This window comes from Saccostrea cucullata, unplaced genomic scaffold (assembly GCF_032062105.1).
Source record: "Saccostrea cucullata isolate Sc308-1 unplaced genomic scaffold, CSIRO_AGI_Scuc_v1 ctg2303, whole genome shotgun sequence".
Taxonomy (NCBI): domain Eukaryota; kingdom Metazoa; phylum Mollusca; class Bivalvia; order Ostreida; family Ostreidae; genus Saccostrea; species Saccostrea cuccullata.
The window spans coordinates 116,059-133,164 of record NW_026919281.1 but is presented as its reverse complement, the minus strand read 5'-3'; the positions used below and the strand labels follow the sequence as shown (position 1 = coordinate 133,164).

General features: G+C 33.8%; 2 protein-coding genes across 2 annotated transcripts; both read left to right on the top strand.

Moving 5' to 3' along the window:
- Window positions 1–249: 249 nt before the first annotated feature.
- Window positions 250–5,857, top strand: LOC134228932 (uncharacterized). The gene is made up of 7 exons (XM_062710628.1): window positions 250–346; window positions 505–693; window positions 796–1,012; window positions 1,305–1,504; window positions 1,730–1,876; window positions 5,252–5,496; window positions 5,583–5,857. Exons 1-7 carry the CDS (start codon window positions 250–252, stop codon window positions 5,703–5,705), a joined length of 1,218 nt encoding a protein of 405 aa, XP_062566612.1. The 3' UTR covers window positions 5,706–5,857.
- A 4,886-nt stretch (window positions 5,858–10,743) lies between these two features.
- LOC134228922 (heat shock 70 kDa protein 12A-like) lies at window positions 10,744–16,262 on the top strand. The gene is made up of 4 exons (XM_062710621.1): window positions 10,744–11,046; window positions 11,244–11,462; window positions 13,039–13,189; window positions 15,223–16,262. Exons 1-4 carry the CDS (start codon window positions 10,744–10,746, stop codon window positions 16,260–16,262), a joined length of 1,713 nt encoding a protein of 570 aa, XP_062566605.1.
- Window positions 16,263–17,106: the final 844 nt, after the last annotated feature.

The following is a 17,106-nucleotide window of genomic DNA, read 5'->3' as shown; positions in this document are numbered from 1 at the left end:
ATTCTACTTTGAAAGAAATCATTCAAAGTAAGAAATAATAAAGTTACTAAGAACCCTTGAAAAACGAATTTGATATATATATTTGATATTTTCACAGATTTCATTCAACCGACGTTCGTTAATTGTCCTTCTGATGGCATAAAGAAGTATGGTTCCAATGGCGGATCCATAATATTTTGGACACCAATAGTTGCTGAAGATAATTCTGGGAATGTAACTGTCACAAGTAACAAAGCCAGTGGAGAATTTATGCCATTTGGAACACATGTGGTTCAATACAATGCTACTGACCCATCTGGAAACACTGATATCTGTCAGTTTACTGTTAAAGTAAATGAAATGCCAAGTAAGAGCTCTTAGATATTAAGTGTAAATTTTGTAATAACTTCATAGATTATTAAATATGAAAGTAGATTCGATTTTTGCACTTCTCTGAAATAACTCCATGAGCATTAAATCATACATGTACTTTTAAGTTCAAGTCATTTTTTTGTAATCTGCTAGGAGCACAATGTGAAAGCCCGCCCCAAGTTCTACACGGAATAGTCTCATGCCAAGACAGAGAGACTTTAACATGTGGCATCGACTATTGCTATTCAGGATACATACAGACAAATAATCAGAGTTACACTTGCCAGAAAGGAGAATGGACACCAAAGTTCTCTTCTGAATTTCAAACATCTAGCTGTTTCAGTAAGTATTATATGCAAGTCTACACTTAACAAATGTATCAAGCATGAGCGGTTCTTTAATTCTGAATAAAAACTGGACTGGATTTTCCCTGACTGATTATAGAGCCAGAACCTACTAAATTAGACAGAAACTACACATTCAGTTTTACGTGTCCTAAACTTAAGTTTAGTCCACTGGACCTAAGGGACTGTATACGGCAATCAGGGCTTTGTCCATCAGGGGATATTTTACTGTGTGACAAGCCTTTTCAGAGAATTGAGGGAAAACATCTCTCAGCTGAAGATCTTCAGATATGGACAACATTGGAGGGAATACTACCGTGCGTGGTTTGAATACTTTTCTTTCTATTTCATGCTTCTCTCCTTCTTTTTAAGGGTTATTTCTGCCCCACCCCCCTTTTTAAAAAAATAATATTAGTATAATTGTTATTTTAGATTTTTAGAGATATTGTTTTGCTTTAAATACTTTATTATTCCATGTATTCACATAAAATTATTGTGAACGTTAAAGGGTCGTAGTCTAGTCAGTAGTCAAAAGTATAAATTATAAATACAAACGAAAAACAAATACTTTTTCAAATTTCTAAATCTACATTGTAACTTTACACCTAGGTATCAGGCAAATAAAAATGAGCTCATTACAAGAATGGATGTCCATGGGATTTCTATAGCCAACTATTTTACTAATGGAACATTTAAAGACGTTTGCCACCAACTTAAATGCCAGTTTGAAAAAATTAAAGCTGATCCAATACGAGAGATTTGTGGTATTGGGACAGTTGAATACTTAATGGAAGGAAGAAAAACGTGCAGTTAGTTCGAATATTTTATATTTAAGAAAAATTTACGAATATTTATGAAATCATCTTGTTCATTAACCTCTATTTACACATGCAGGTGTGTATTCTTTTGCAAATTTGCTTATTAAGCACAGTATTATAATATCAAAAAGGGAAACGTAATTATCATTATTCAATCAATTTGTTGCAGATATATTTCAAAACATTTTTTAAAATGTGTATGGAATTTGTTGACAGGGAAATGTGGTCCAGGTTGGTATTACGACAATGGCGATTGTGTCCAGTGCTCTGAAGGTTTTTATCAGGACCAGTTTGGACAACAAACGTGTGAAAAATGTCCTGAAGGAACTACATCAGTGATAGGAACTTTGATAAAATCAGAATGTAATTAGTTTATAAAACTAGAAAAGAAACTCGTTGCGAGCAACGAGAGGTCTTCCGTCCAATTCTGGAAAAAAACCCACAAAATCGAGTTGGAAAGTGATATAACTTTTTATGGAAACAAAGGGGATTGAACCTGCGCCAGCGCAAAAATCCAAAGCGCTGACTATTACGCTATTGAGACCACAGCTTTAAATATACATTTATATACTTCTGCAACAGTACATCTGTCTTAGAATAATGAAAGGCGGGTCACTATTCATAATTTTGCGTCAAACGAATCGAAGAAATCTTCGGGCCTTTTTCTTTGGAATGTACCATTAAATAGGTGTGATAGTTTCAATGGAAATAAAAAAAGAATGTTCGTATAGCTTAAATTTCATTGTTAAGAAAGTATATTTAACGCTTTTACACATTCTATATCGTATATAGATAACTAGCACTAAATCAGTGAAACTGCTATAATTTTCAACTGATTTTTATTTTGCTGTTTATCCCTATAATGAAATATCCCGATTACTTAAACTTTCATGTACAGCTTGAATTGCTTCGCCGAAAAGCGTGTCGCCCTACGACGGTCAAGGAATCAGACACCAATTATGTTTAATAACTTGAATGAGATCATTGAGACAAGAATGATGATATAAACTCCATTAAATTATCTTTTTAGATATGCTTTTCTTATTTCTGTCTTTTGTATTTGTTTAATTCAAGTGTGCATTAGGAAAACGGTGGTTACGTTTAATACTTACTATATATGTTTCTTAAAAACTATTATAACTATGGTTTAAAATCTGTTTTTCCGCAAAATGTAAAAGATACTAGGTATCGTATTTCATTTGCACATTTAGTCTTTTCTTTTTCTACTTTGAGAACCAGCCAAAACGAATTATAGAAGACGTTTGAGACCACCATGGATTAAAACATAGTTTGACACACATTTGCAACGTAACAACGACGTGACAATCCTAGTATTCCTTTACACTTCTTTTATCCTTATTTTACTTTCGTTCAAGCAAACGCTCTGCTGCCTCCGTAAACCCCTATTGCGAAATGTCGGAGTTGACAGAGACAGCCGCCATTTTGGACCCACTTCAGATTTTTGAATGTTAATTTCTAGAGTTTGGATTTATCAATATTCAAACAAATTATATAGTAAGCATTATAAGAAGGGTCTCTAATAAAATTCTAAAAATCAATGAAAAATATTGAAAAACAAAAAAGTTAGAAAATACGGACTTTTTCATTTCGCTTCCGGTAGCAACCGGAAGTACCGACGACACACGAAAAGGTGATTCGTCACATCTAAAAGTCATCATCTATAATCTCTTACAAGTCTCCAGTTAATATCTTAAACCATTTTCGAAAAAAAGGGGGGACAAAATTGCATTTTAAAATCAGAAAAGTGTCAATAACTTGGAACTAAAGGTGAGTATTCCAAATATTCCTATCCATGCCACAACTTCATATAATGACGCATAATTCCTGAAATTTTCACAGAAAACTACTGAATAGTTTTCGAGAAATCGCGTGCACAAAATTTTGGGGAAAAAAAAAATAATAATAATAATAACTAGATGCGTTCTTGTTGCTGGTGCAACAAGCAGGTCTTCCGACCGGTTTTCGTCAGAATTCTATGCTGCGTCGTCCCATAAAATTTCAGAATGTATTTTTTTCGTTTACGTTCCTTTACAGCAGCCTCTCAACATATCTCATGATTATTACAGATATTCTTCAAAATATCTCAAAAATAGCTTTTAAAAATCGGGAAAATATTCCATACATGTTAAAAAAGAGAGAGAAGTCATTTGCAACTGAAAAAAGACAGAAACAAAGAAAAAAAATTTCAACGCCTACAGCGGGATTCGAACCCCCGACAGTGGGATAAAGTTTGGTTTGGTCATATCTTTTCAATATATGCACGCATCAAGATATTGAACACATATTTAGAATTCTCTTAAGACACTCTATAAACCCTGTAAATCCTAAAGAAAAATATTGAAAATCAAAAAAGTTGAAAAATTGGACTTTTTGAATTCACTTCCGTTTGCGACCGGAAGTGCAGACGACGAAAAATAAAGGTCGTTCCCCATAATGGAGTTCAATGTTCTATCACCTCAGTGAGTTTCATGTTCATATCTTCAGCCGTTCTCGAGAAAACTGCTGGACAAAATGCCTTTTAAAAAATACAAAAATCCCCAAAAATCGCGAACGGAAGTAAATTTTGAAAAAATGAAAAATACGTCTGGAGATATTCTCATGATGCATCTTCCCTGTGAAAATCGTTGATATCTGTCCACTCATAGCTGAGATATCGGCTGTACTATGAAAAAAGAATAATAATAATAATAATAATAATAATAAAAAACAGAAGGAAAACAATAAGGTCTTCCGAAGGAAGTCGGAAGACCTTAATAAGAATAATAAGAAACAGTAGAATCACTAGAAGGTCTTCCGTGAAGACGGAAGACCTTAATTATATATTTTGTTATTTCAAGTACATATTCTTTCCACATTTTTCATGTTAATTGATTTATTAGCTCACCTGGGCTGAAGGCTCAAGTGAGCTTTTCTGATCAAAATTTGTCCGTCGTCTGTCGTTGACGTCGTTGTCGTCGTCGGCGTAAACTTTTCACATTTTCATCTTCTTCTCAAGAACCACTGGGCCAATTTCAACCAAACTTGGCACAAAGTATCCTTGGGTAAAGGGAATTCAAGTTTGTTCAAATGAAGGGCCACACCCTTTTCCAAGGGGAGATAATCATGAATTTGTTAAAAATTAATGGCATTTTAAAAAAATCTTCTTCTCCAGAACCGCTGGGCCAGGAAAGATGAAACTCATGTGGAAGCATCCTCAGGTAGTGTTGATTCAAGTTTGTTCAAATCATGACCCCCGGGGCAAGGGTGGGGCCAAAATGGCCGACCCAAGTTTTACATAGGAATATATAGCAAAAATCTTTAAAAATCCTTCTCAAGAACCACTGGGCCAGGAAAGATGAAACTCATGTGGAATCATCCTCAGGTAGTGCAGATTCAAGTTTGTTCAAATCATGACCCTTGGGGCTAGGGTGGGGCCAAAATGGCCGACCCAAGTTTTACATAGGGATATATAGGGAAACCTTTTAAAATCATCTTTTTTAAGTACTTCAAAGCTATGATTAGTGACTGATATATATATGGAATCATCCTCAGGTAGTGCAGATTCTAGTTTGTTCAAATGATGAACGCCTGGAGGGGGGGGGGGGGGTAAATTCAAGCCCGATGTGCTCAGGTGAGCGCTGTGGCCCCTGGGCCTCTTGTTTATTTTCGTAACAATTCGCTCTTTAAGAGACACTTAAAATAAAAAGCAAATCCTTAATGACAATCTTTATTATCAAGGTTATATAGAAGTGATTGTGGAAAAGCAGGCATCCTCTTCTTCCTTCAACACATTGGCTCTGATAGGGATAGCCATATCTGGTTTATTGTTGTTGGTCTTTGTTATTTTGGTTGTATTGGTCAATAAATGGAGAATGTCTGCGAACAAAAAGAATTCAGATGATAATACAAGAAGAAATCAAGACTCTCACACTGGTTGTAGCGAACCACAATCTGAAGTCTATGATGAAATAAAGGATGATGCGGTAGGTACATGTGCAATTAAATAATCGTTGATTTTACACTTTAACGAGCTATTTTTTTAATAAGACACTTTTTATCTGAAATGTAGGTGCTTGAGGGATATGTAATATACAAGCCAGGTGATACAATATCATGTGGTGTTTATGAAACTCTACCAGGAAGAGAGCGTGTCGAAAACCCTTACACGAGAATAAGTTGGAGAAATTACTGATTTGTAAGGAGAATTGGAAAAATTACTGATTCGTAATAAACAACTGAGATCATTAAATTTGCATTGTAGTTAAAAAATCAAAACATATATATGTACATGTACATTGTGTAAGTTAAGTACCGGTGATTCTCATTTCCCCGTTCTATATAATTTACCTATAATAACAGAACATCTTTTTCCCCTCTCTTGAAATCCATATTTTTAATAAGCTTAAGATGGCTATTTTGCACATTGAAAACACTGAATAATTTGTAAACGTAAACACACACCTTTCATTTTCTATGCAATAACTACAGCCTTTTTAAAAAAATTCTTCTACTGAAAGACGAATATGTGATTTAACAGGCAAGTGAACATTATCCAGTCAGCTTGTATAAATCAAATATTTCGTAATGAGTTTTGTGTAATATAGTTTTCATATCTTTGACTATGGCATGAAAATTTTGTAATTTATTTGTTAATATTTATTATTGTTAATTAATTCATAACATGTGTTAATGCAATAAACAAAAAATATTTACTAAAATTTAAAATTTGGATTAATCTGCGAAAAGGGAGGTTTTCAAATGCACCTTTTGAAAGACCAAGGGCAGTGCAAACTAGGCCAACAAGATCAACCAAAGAAAACAACAGATATTGATTTGGGTTATTTTTTTTTTTCAAAACATCAAAAGCCGAAAAAAGACAGGGACACTTCATGAATGTTGTACTTACAGAGTGATCATACATGTATGGGATTCATACATGTTTCATTCGCACAGCATGTTGCAGATATTATACAAAACACTTGCTGCAAAATCTTTTGTTTCTAAATAACAAGCTTAAATAGACCCATCTATAATCAGCTTGAAAAAAAGATACTTTTATTAGAACACTTAAGTTTTTTTATATTACAATAAACAAAGAAGATTGTGTGTGTAAGTTTTATATTCAAACTTTGATTCTGAAGCACTTGTTCTATATATCAAACACAAGCAATTGCGCCCTGTTTAAAGCAGACTCATTCTTGTATTCACACAAAGCAAAATTCATTCAAAAAAGTCTAAACGAAAAGAGAAAGTGTATTAAATCATTATTTTTCGAAAGATGCAGTCTCATAACTGCAATGGTGTGTGCAAACATATTGAGTAACGCGCGTTAGCGCGCGCATTATGAAAATTTGTTTGCGCACACCATTGCAGTTATGAGACTGCATCTTAAAAAATGATAATTCAATGCTTATTTTACATTTTTTATCCCCTGTATTTTCCGCAAGTTTGATTTTTTTTTAATTTAAAACTCCTGCCTTATCCTTCATGTAAGTTGCAATTGATAGGTCAACCTTTCAAACAGCTTAATCCGAAAGGAAAATAGTGCACAATGATAACAGGTAACAAAAATCAAAGTTTTAAAATGATAAACTATATTTTTGCAACAAAGAAATACAAATGAATCGTATAACAGACATAAATTTTTCACTTTGTTTAAACAGTAACGGCGTAGTCCCTATATTCATACGCCAGACAGACTTTGGTGATTAGGTCTTGTGTGTTATGTGTATTTATCACTTAACATAGTATGTATTTATTTTTATCACTTGTAATTTTATAATGCTTTTTATTAAGGTCAAACAAAGTAAATGTCAGAATGTATGTATGTATTGTCTCATACGATTTGGTTTTGTTTCTACTTCTATTTCAATGCACTCGATCCGTAATTTGAAAATAATCTATTACATGTATTTGTAAATTATGATTAATCTTCTTTTCAAAAAGTTAAAATTAAGAGAATATGAACCCACCAAAATTGTGTATGATCACAAGTATTTTTTTGTGGTTTAATTTATTAAGGGTGTGATACATGTATTGACGTCACAATAGCCGTATCAGCCCTGCAGGGCTGATATGGATTTGCGGGGCTGATAAAGGTTATTAATTCTGCAAATCCATATCAGCCCTGTAGGGCTGATACGGCTATTGTGAAGTCAGCCATATCGCATATGCAGAAAACCTGTATTTATTACTAAGTGTGAAATAAAATAAAATATACTTCACATTGAAGCTAATACGTTTCTTTTAACAAGAAAAAAATCATGATAAATGAGATGCACATTTGGTTTACATGTACATACCTCTATGGACGTGAGAATAAGGTTTTTTTTTAAACCTGACACCAATGACAGAGAACTTCAGAAAATTATTAAGACAAATAGGATTAGATGTGCAAGACTACGACAAACATCCCGGATTTATTGCAGCCAGGAGGACCGGGCTGCCCTATACATATAAGTTCAAGTATTGGTGTATGGGGATATGGGTGGAAGTAGTTATTCAGAATTGTTATCTAAACATTGAAAAGTTTGTTAATCAGAATGTTCTTTCCCTTTATAAATTACAAGATACATAATATATTTACTTCCATAAAGTGAATCTGTAAAAATATACATGTTTTTCATATTTAATATGTAAAGTTGCATTTACCTTCGAAAAAAAGACAGGTCCCTTATTTTAGAATATCGAATTTTTCTTCTCGCATAAAAACATACTATGCACAGTTTGTGTTTTATATTCTAAAATTGTAAATTAAATACATTTTTGTAAATAGTTGATGCATGTGTCTAACTTCAATTTATATTTCATGCAGCCAACATTTACTTGAGGAATTGATCAACTTTAAAATGGTATCGTTTTTGTTTGATTTTTATCCGACTATAAGTTTTCAAAATATTCGCGACAATTACAAGCATGCCTTTTCACATATATCGAAGCGGTTTGATGATCAAGATTCATTTCCATTATTTACTTTATATATTTCCCGGGCGACAATTGATGAAAACATCAATGTTTTCTTGTTGCTACTGTTATAGCCAGTCTAGGTCTGTTGACTTGCCAATTCAAACAGATGAAGGAGGATAACAGATGGCGTCGAAGGAAAACTTCAACAAATAAAAAACATGACTAAGAGAACAGTTACAGACACATTAGACCCTTGCACAGTGGTTTCGAATGAGATGTGCTCTACGCTTTTGTGTTCATTGTATTTTGACTCTGTAAATAGCTGTAATTTCTTAAAGAAAGACTAATTCTTGACCAAATTATTCGATGTTAACCTGGTTTGGGTCAGTTTACGCTTTATAATCCGCGAAATTCCTTATAATTTAATTTTAAAATAATTATACAACTGTGGGTGTGAAATTGTGTTGGCTGTTATGAGTTCAAATTTGCCGCTCAATAATACATCCCTAGTAACGGAAGTGAATGAAACAAGGGGAGGTAATAACTGATACACAGATCTAGCAGCCATGATGTTTGTTTACACGAGGTAAGATCGAGCTACTGTTTGAAGTTAAAGGTACATTTATTAAATATGGAATTTCCCATGAATCCCAAGGACTGGAAATGAGTGGATTGTATGGATACAGATGATTCAGCTGGTTGTCAAGGGGGTGTGTCCCCATACCAAACCAGGTTATTAAGAAATAATTTGCGTTCCTTTTTGGAAATCAACCAATGAGAGACTAGAATACCAACAAAATTAAATCATATGTAAATGATTCTTTTTACTTATATCCTTAGTTATTTGTATGTTTGGTAGTAAAATAATTTTTAATTTACTTTTGATAAAGGTGTAGAAGTGTCTTACGTAATTAGTTTAGTTTTTTAATTTGTGTACTAATAACTTTGCGCAATAATTTAATAAAATAGTTCGGTTCCAGCCATCTTGTGTTCAACACTTTTTTTTATACATATGTAGCTATACAACAGTAAATGATTGTCCAATACTGAAAGTAGAAAATTCAGAAATAAAACCCCATCTCTGCGCAGAAAAACTTGCGCTATAAATTGCACAACATTTGCATAAAGGGAACTGTAGCATTTTAGTCAAAGTCTTGTATGTATAAAATCATAACGCTACACTTTCAGCAGCTACAAGAACCAATTTTGAAAAGATGATTTAGATCAACGGGCATAAATTCAATTGACGATTAGTAAAGTTAATATATAATTATAACAAGAAAACATTGATGTAACCATCAATTGTCGCCCGGGAAATATATAAAGTAAACAATGAAAATGAGTCTTGATCATCAAACCGCTTCGATAATTGTGAAAAGGTATGCGTCTAATTGATGAAAACGATAGTCGCGAATATTTTGAAAACTTATAGTCGGGAAAAAATCAAACAAAAACGATACCATTTTAAACTTGATCAATTCCTCAAGTAAATGTTGGCTGCATAAAATATAAATTGAAGTTAGACACATGCATCACCTTTATTTAAAAATGTATTAATTTTCAATTTTAGAATATTAAACACGAACTGTGCAGAGTACGTTTTTATCCGAGAAGTAAAATTCGATATTCTAAAAAAAGGGAGCTTTCGTTTTTTCGATAGTACATGTAAATGATCTAAGCAACTTTACATATTAAACATGAAAAACATATACATTTTTACAGATTCACTTTATAGAAGTAAATTTATTATGTATCTCGTAATTTATAAAGGGAAAGAACATTCTGATTAACAATCTTTTCAATGTTTAGAAAACCTTTAATTCTAAATAACTACTTCCACCTCAATCCCCATACACCAACACTTAAACTTATATGTATATGTAAATGTACCTCTGACGACTTTATAGACATCGTATATACTTTATGTTCCTCATGTACCATGTTGTATGGTTTGAGAGAATAAACTGAATCTGATTCTGATTCTAGAGCAGCCCGGTCCTCCGGGCTGCAATAATACTGAATCTTACCTGGTTTAGATGACTGATTTATCTGTATGAATTTAATGTAAAGAAAAATGACGAAGAAAATGTTTTCTAGTGCATTCCCAAGTGTGCCAAAAAAAAAAAAAAATACAGACATGCATCGTTGTAAAATCATTAAAACGGGACAACAGAACCGAAACTCTGCATGAGTAAATATTATACATCACTCGGAGGTTCTTATCAGCCTGTCGCTTTATAACGATTTACCTACATGACACAGGTGAAAAAAAAATTAACAAGTGCATTTACTTTAAACAGGAAGTTAATCTATATTTAGAAAACATGGAAACGGGTTCTGAAAGGAATTATTTGTTAGTTGCTGCCTTAGATTTTGGTACTACTTACAGTGGTTATGCTTATTCTTTTCGGAATAATCCAAAGGAAATATACTCCCCGGGGGTGTGGAATGCAGGTGATGGAGGTCTGGCGTCTTTAAGAACACCAACCTGCTTACTTCTCAACCCCGACAGATCATTTAATGACTTTGGGTTCAACGCAGAAAATAAATATGCTGACTTGTGTGCAGATTTTAAACATCATGAGTTTTACTTTTTTGAAAAATTTAAGATGGAATTGTACCATAAGGTAAGAAACGTAACAAACGTTTACCACAAAACTTCTGTTTGATTGAACTGTTACTGAACAAAACTTAATGAAATATGGAAGGTTAGATTTCATCTATATTTATTCAATCCAACATCATAATGTATATTATGTAGATAATTATTGATTTTCAACTAAACTTACGGTAGCTAATTATGCGTTTCGTTTGATGATTTTAGACCATGCGGAGGGATGCAGTGTTGAAAGATATATCTGGGAAAAATATGCCTGCACTCCTTGTATTTTCATTAGCCGTACGATACTTGAAGGAGGAACTTTTATCAACTTTAACAAAGAGAGGAACGGGAGTCAGTCTTGGGGATATCAAATTTATTCTAACTGTCCCTGCCATATGGAGTGATTCATCGAAACAGTTTATGAGAGAGGCTGCTGTAATGGTATATATATCTAGTTAATGTCCAAAAATCCAAGAAACTACCATTAAACCACTTTCAAAGTCACCATTACTTAAAACGTACCATCACACAGTCGATAAAATTAAGTGCTTATGGGTAAAATAGTATCCCGTCACAGAACTAGTTGCGAAGAGCTGCAGTAAATTTAATTTTCTTTTTCTAATTATTAACCTACCCCCGTTCACACATAGACGCCACTTCTACTACGATCAAAGCATGGCCAAAAGCGTGACCGATCGGGACAAATCGCAAGTGAAACGTCGTGGAGTCGTCATAAGCGTAGTATGATCGCAGTAGGGTCTTCATGATCGGAGAGCTATACGCTCTCACCATGCTTATTTTGAACATGTTCAAAACAAGCGTAGCGGGATCGTGGCCAACAAGAATCGGGGTTAAGTCGTACAAAGAGCGTAGTAGAAGCGCCGTAATCGTACAAGCAGCGCGGAAGCATCGTAGGGATATCTTCTTTATCGCAGTAAAAGCGCCGTAACAGCGTAGGAACTTACCAAGTACGCTCATACAACGTTCCCTATACGTTCGTACTACGTTCTCACTGCGATCTCTCTACGTTCCTGAAGATCCTAGTATGAAGACCAACAATGACCTTACGCCGATCATATCACGACCTATCAGACAGGAGTTTGTTCTAATAGCTCTGATCTTTCACTATCATCGTCTGTAAACTACATGTAAAGGGTAACACTATACTTGACGATCATTTGCAGTTGAGACTTTACACATCTTCTTACAGTTATACAATTGAAAATGCCCATAAACTATTTGGTAAAGGCCGCAAAAAAAAAACCACCATTGCGACATCGCGGTACAGTCATCTAGCTCTGTGTAGCGTCGTACTATGGTCTTCAATGTCGTAGTGGCAGCCTAGCGTAAACGCAGTAAACAAGGACGCTTGTCGGCAACAGTGTGCGTAACATCGCAGTAGAAACGTGTTAGCAGCGCGTCTGACTTAAGGACATCGAAGTACGGTCGTAAGGAAGACTATAATTAGCCAAAATTGGTCTATTTAGACGCGGATCGGCTGCGATCTGCCCCGATCCAAAAAAAATTCAGATCATGGCTTGATCGGGATGATCGCTGTAGAGTCGCAGCTCTGTGACAAGATGATTGTAATCTTTTTATGACATCATTCTTAAAACTTTCATGAAGATCCATCGACACATTTACGAGAAATCGCGTGCACAAAATCGATAAGAATATTATAATGAAAAAAGTTGAAAAGAAACAACAGAGAAATACGAAGGTCTTCCGTTGAGACAGAAGACCTTAATTATATTTATATCCAAACCATGAAATTAAGTGTGAAACAACTTTTTGATTTATGTTACCAATTATTCGTTCTGTTATTTGCAGTTTTAATTTATTAGCACGAAAAAGTGCAACTCAACAGATAAAACTCAATTTTATTATTACAAAGAATATATCCTCCAGAGAGAAAGATGGTAAAAGCAGATTGGAATAAAATCTACTTAAAATATACTTTGGATATATTTACGGTTATCTTGTGTCTAAATAATCACCAAGATTTTCTTTATTTCAGGCCGGTTTGCCCAATGAACAATTAATTTTGGCGTTAGAGCCTGAAGTAGCCTCAGTGTATTGCTTAAAAGTTCCTCTTGAGAACATGCCTTTTGGTGAAGTATATAACATGAAAACACCAGGATACCAATATTTACTGGCTGATATCGGAGGTATACATCTATTTTTTAAATCTGCGATCTAGATACATCCATGGTGAATATTAAATATTTTATAATTCTCAAAGATGTGTTATTTCTTTCTGACCCCGCACTTTGGTTTCCGCGCGATTATTTGAGAAGCCTCTGATCTTTTACTATGAAATACCAACTCCCTGCCTAGGACGTAACATAATGAATTCTTTCAAACACTTTCGTTTTCACGCGATATAAAGTCTAAGATTTTGCAATGAATTGTGCACAATGGAAACTACATTCGGCTCCCTTAATTAACTATTAAAAATACATAGTTATGGTGAGCAAAAGTGCCTCATTGATTTTATGTGAAAATGAATAAATTCTTTCCAAAAAATTGTTCTACTCCTAGTTATAAAGTAAGAAAGTGTATAGTTTTGTACAGCAAGGGTACTTTTACAAGAGTTCTAAAACGTGTGGTCCAAGGGGTGTTTCTCAAAGAGAACGCTTTTCCTGTCAGAATTTTGGGTTCATTCTAATCTAATTTTGAAGACAATCAGAGTACACTACGATTCACAATTTTGTATATCGATTTTACTTCAGGTGAATGGTGTTGTCATTGTTTATAGAAAAAATTCTGAGAAATCCTTTCAAAATGCTACTTCTACTAAAATTTTGGTTAGACTTCAATGTAACTTGGCACACAAATAAATTCCATTTAGATACATAATTTAAACTCCTTGCTGCCTGCTGCTAAGTTTTAAATCAAAGTGAATCTTTTCTTTTGCTATGCGTACACACCAGTAGAACTACAGTCTCATCAGCGACGCAAGGTTTAATAACTCTATATAATTAATGACTTTGATGAGGTCTACTGACTATAAGGACCTGGCCAGGTATTGGCTGACCGATACTTGACCAGGTCCGTATAGTCACAAGTAGACCGAATTCAAAAATAATAACCGTTTTATTAAATGATCAGGAATTTTACAACACTTAAGTAATTGTCTTCATCAAATATAAACACTCATAATATAATGCATTTTGCAATTACACATTATATTTATATTTCAACTGCTTAACAACTAGTTGAAAATGGAAACAATATTGTTATATTCCTTCACGAATCTATACGAAAAAAGTCTAAAATCTCTAAAGTTTTTCTGAGCGGGCATAAAAAATAGATGTTGGACCGCTGAGTGAGATGTAAGATCGCTTACGTCACAGAATGGGCGTAGCTTAATCAATCTCATTTGCATTTGTTGGTGTTCAAAGTAACGGTTTTGAGATTACTTCACGAAAGACAGTAAAATATATATGTTGGTAAAAAAAAATGAAAGATATAACAAAACATTTATTGACTAGGGCAAAATATGTTTTGTCGACCCTGAAACCAAACTGTGTACCTTCGGCCTAACGGCCCCAGGCAGACAGTTTGGTTCTTGGATCCGACAAAATGCATCTTGGATCCGACAAAATGCATGTTGTCATCGAACTCGGTCAATAAATGAATATTATTGAACAATTAATACTCAACCATCTACAGTTAAAGAAGTTTAATCTCCTCAGTATTAGCGTCTGCCATGTTTACATTCACAATGACACATATTTTAGAACAGGCAATTTGATTGGTCGAAAATACTGAAAGCAAACCTATAATTGGCCAAAAGAGAAAATCCGAATAAACCTCCTGGATCTTCATGTGAGGTGAACTCACAGAGATATAGCTGCAGATCTGTAGCGTTATGGTTTTACATATTTGTTTTTTACAATAACGCTACAGATCCCGTAATGCAAAAAAGGTTCAATTTACAGCGCAATATTTTTTTGCGCACTTTTGGGGAGAAGTTCTCCACTTACCAGCATCAGTCAATTAACTACCTTTCACTCCCTAATTCTAATTTGAGATACATCTCAGGGAAGGGCGTCTAGACTAATCAGATCTCATGCAACCGAACTTTACTTCGATTGTATATAACTGATGGAAAATGTTTTTTTTTCAACTAAGTATGTACATTTTAAATTTCATAGAATTTCAAATAGACATGGTTAAATATTAGTTTAAATATTAGGTGGCACAGCAGACTTTAGTGTCCATGAAGTCAATCAAGATAGAAGTGTAACGGAGATCTACACGGCAAGTGGCGGAGCCTATGGGGGTCAAGATGTCAATGAACGTTTTCTTGAAATGCTTCTGCATATATTTGGGAAAGAAACGATTGATGTACTGAAATCAAAAGATATGGAAGATTACCTGAGTATCTGCAGAAGTTTTGAAAATAAAAAACGCATAGTTTCTGATGAATATTTGGAAAATTTTAGGCTAAAACTTCCCACTGAAATACTAGATGAGTGCAGTTTGGATATTATACAGGAAAACATTCGCAGTTTCTACAACGAAGACCTTGTATCCATACAGAAAGGAAAATTGAAAATCAGTTCTTCATTAATGAAAATGTTTTTTGACAAATCTCTAACGAAAATAAAGGATCATATTCATGAACTTATATCGCGAAATTCAAATGTGAAAAGTATTTTGTTAGTCGGTGGATACGGGGAGTCAAAGCTTTTACAAAGTGAATTGAAGAAAGGATTCCCAGAGAAAAACCTAGTTATTCCACAAGACTGCAATTTATCAGTAGTGAAAGGAGCAGTTTTGTATGGTTATTATCCTCTTACAATATTCCAACGAAAAATGCGTTTCTCTTATGGCGTTAAGGGTTATGCTCTCTTTGAGAAAGGCAAGCATCCCGAGCATAGAAAAATTAAACTTGCATCTGGCGATGAACACTGTGAAGACGCATTTGATGTGCTTGTACCTAAAAATGCAACTATTCCAACAACTGGATTAACGATTTCAAGGACTTACTGTACTGCTTCATCAACACAGAAATCTATGGATGTTTACATTTACAAAACAGAAGAAGAAAATCCAATTATAGTAGATGGAAAATGTTCATTTTTGAAGCGCATTTCACTTCCTCTTCCAGTATACTCCGGAAGAGAGAGAGTTGTGGAACATAATTTTACATTTGGTTTGACAGAAGTAAAACATCAAGCAAAGATTCTGGAAACTGGTCAATGTTTCTTAAATACCTTTGATTTATTGTAGACATATATACACTAGTATATACATACGAATTTTTCGAAGTTATTGGCGGGGTAATTTAAACCTTTTTTATATGAAGATCCCTGACCGAATCTTACAGAAGATAACTCTTTTCATACAACAGATATCGGATGTAAAGACAATGTCTAAAGTGTTGAAAATCTTTCAAGTCCACAGTTTAACATGGGATCGATTTTAACATCATACAGAGAGACGTAAGTGTAGTCACGAGCACCAGTCTTACAATAAACCTTTAATACACGATGCCTCTTTTGATTCATTAATTTTATGTCAATTATAACAAATATGTCTACATCACATTCGTTACAAAATTTATTCAGTTCCTTTGAAACATTTTGTAATACGTAGCCTACTTTAAAAGGTCAAAGAGAGTAATTTTCTTGATTTCCCGACACCAGATCTGTGGTTATCACATAAATATTCCGTCATCAACAGCTTTAAAATGTACGACTTTTCAACTTTATGTACAACCATATCCCACGATTAATAAAATACAGACTCTTTGATATAAAAAAAAAATAATAATAATAAAAAAATAAAAAAGAAATCCTTGTCATTGGTCATTTGCATAATTCTTTTGTTAAAAACATTCTGATAGTACGCATAAATACTCTGAAGTTGATATTAAAAGAAGCTTGAATTTTATATTGCCAATTTGTAGTGTTTGGAGACCAAGTCGTCTAAAAACCCATAAAGTGAGAAAAGATTTGAGTCAAATTTTGATTTTGAATAGCTCTGTATTTTTAACACAAACATGGACACTACTGAAATTTGCAGGCATAATACTTTAGTTGAAACATATGAGAATAGTAAAAATTTTGATTTG

Bases quoted from the DNA above. Each gene is read 5' to 3' on its own strand.
- LOC134228932 (XM_062710628.1), top strand. From the start codon at position 250: ATGCCATTTGGAACACATGTGGTTCAATACAATGCTACTGACCCATCT. The intron at 347-504 runs GTAAGAGCTCTT...GTAATCTGCTAG, and splicing joins TAAAGTAAATGAAATGCCAA to GAGCACAATGTGAAAGCCCG. The intron at 694-795 runs GTAAGTATTATA...GACTGATTATAG, and splicing joins TCAAACATCTAGCTGTTTCA to AGCCAGAACCTACTAAATTA.
- LOC134228922 (XM_062710621.1), top strand. From the start codon at position 10,744: ATGGAAACGGGTTCTGAAAGGAATTATTTGTTAGTTGCTGCCTTAGAT. The intron at 11,463-13,038 runs GTATATATATCT...TCTTTATTTCAG, and splicing joins TGAGAGAGGCTGCTGTAATG to GCCGGTTTGCCCAATGAACA. The intron at 13,190-15,222 runs GTATACATCTAT...TTTAAATATTAG, and splicing joins TTTACTGGCTGATATCGGAG to GTGGCACAGCAGACTTTAGT.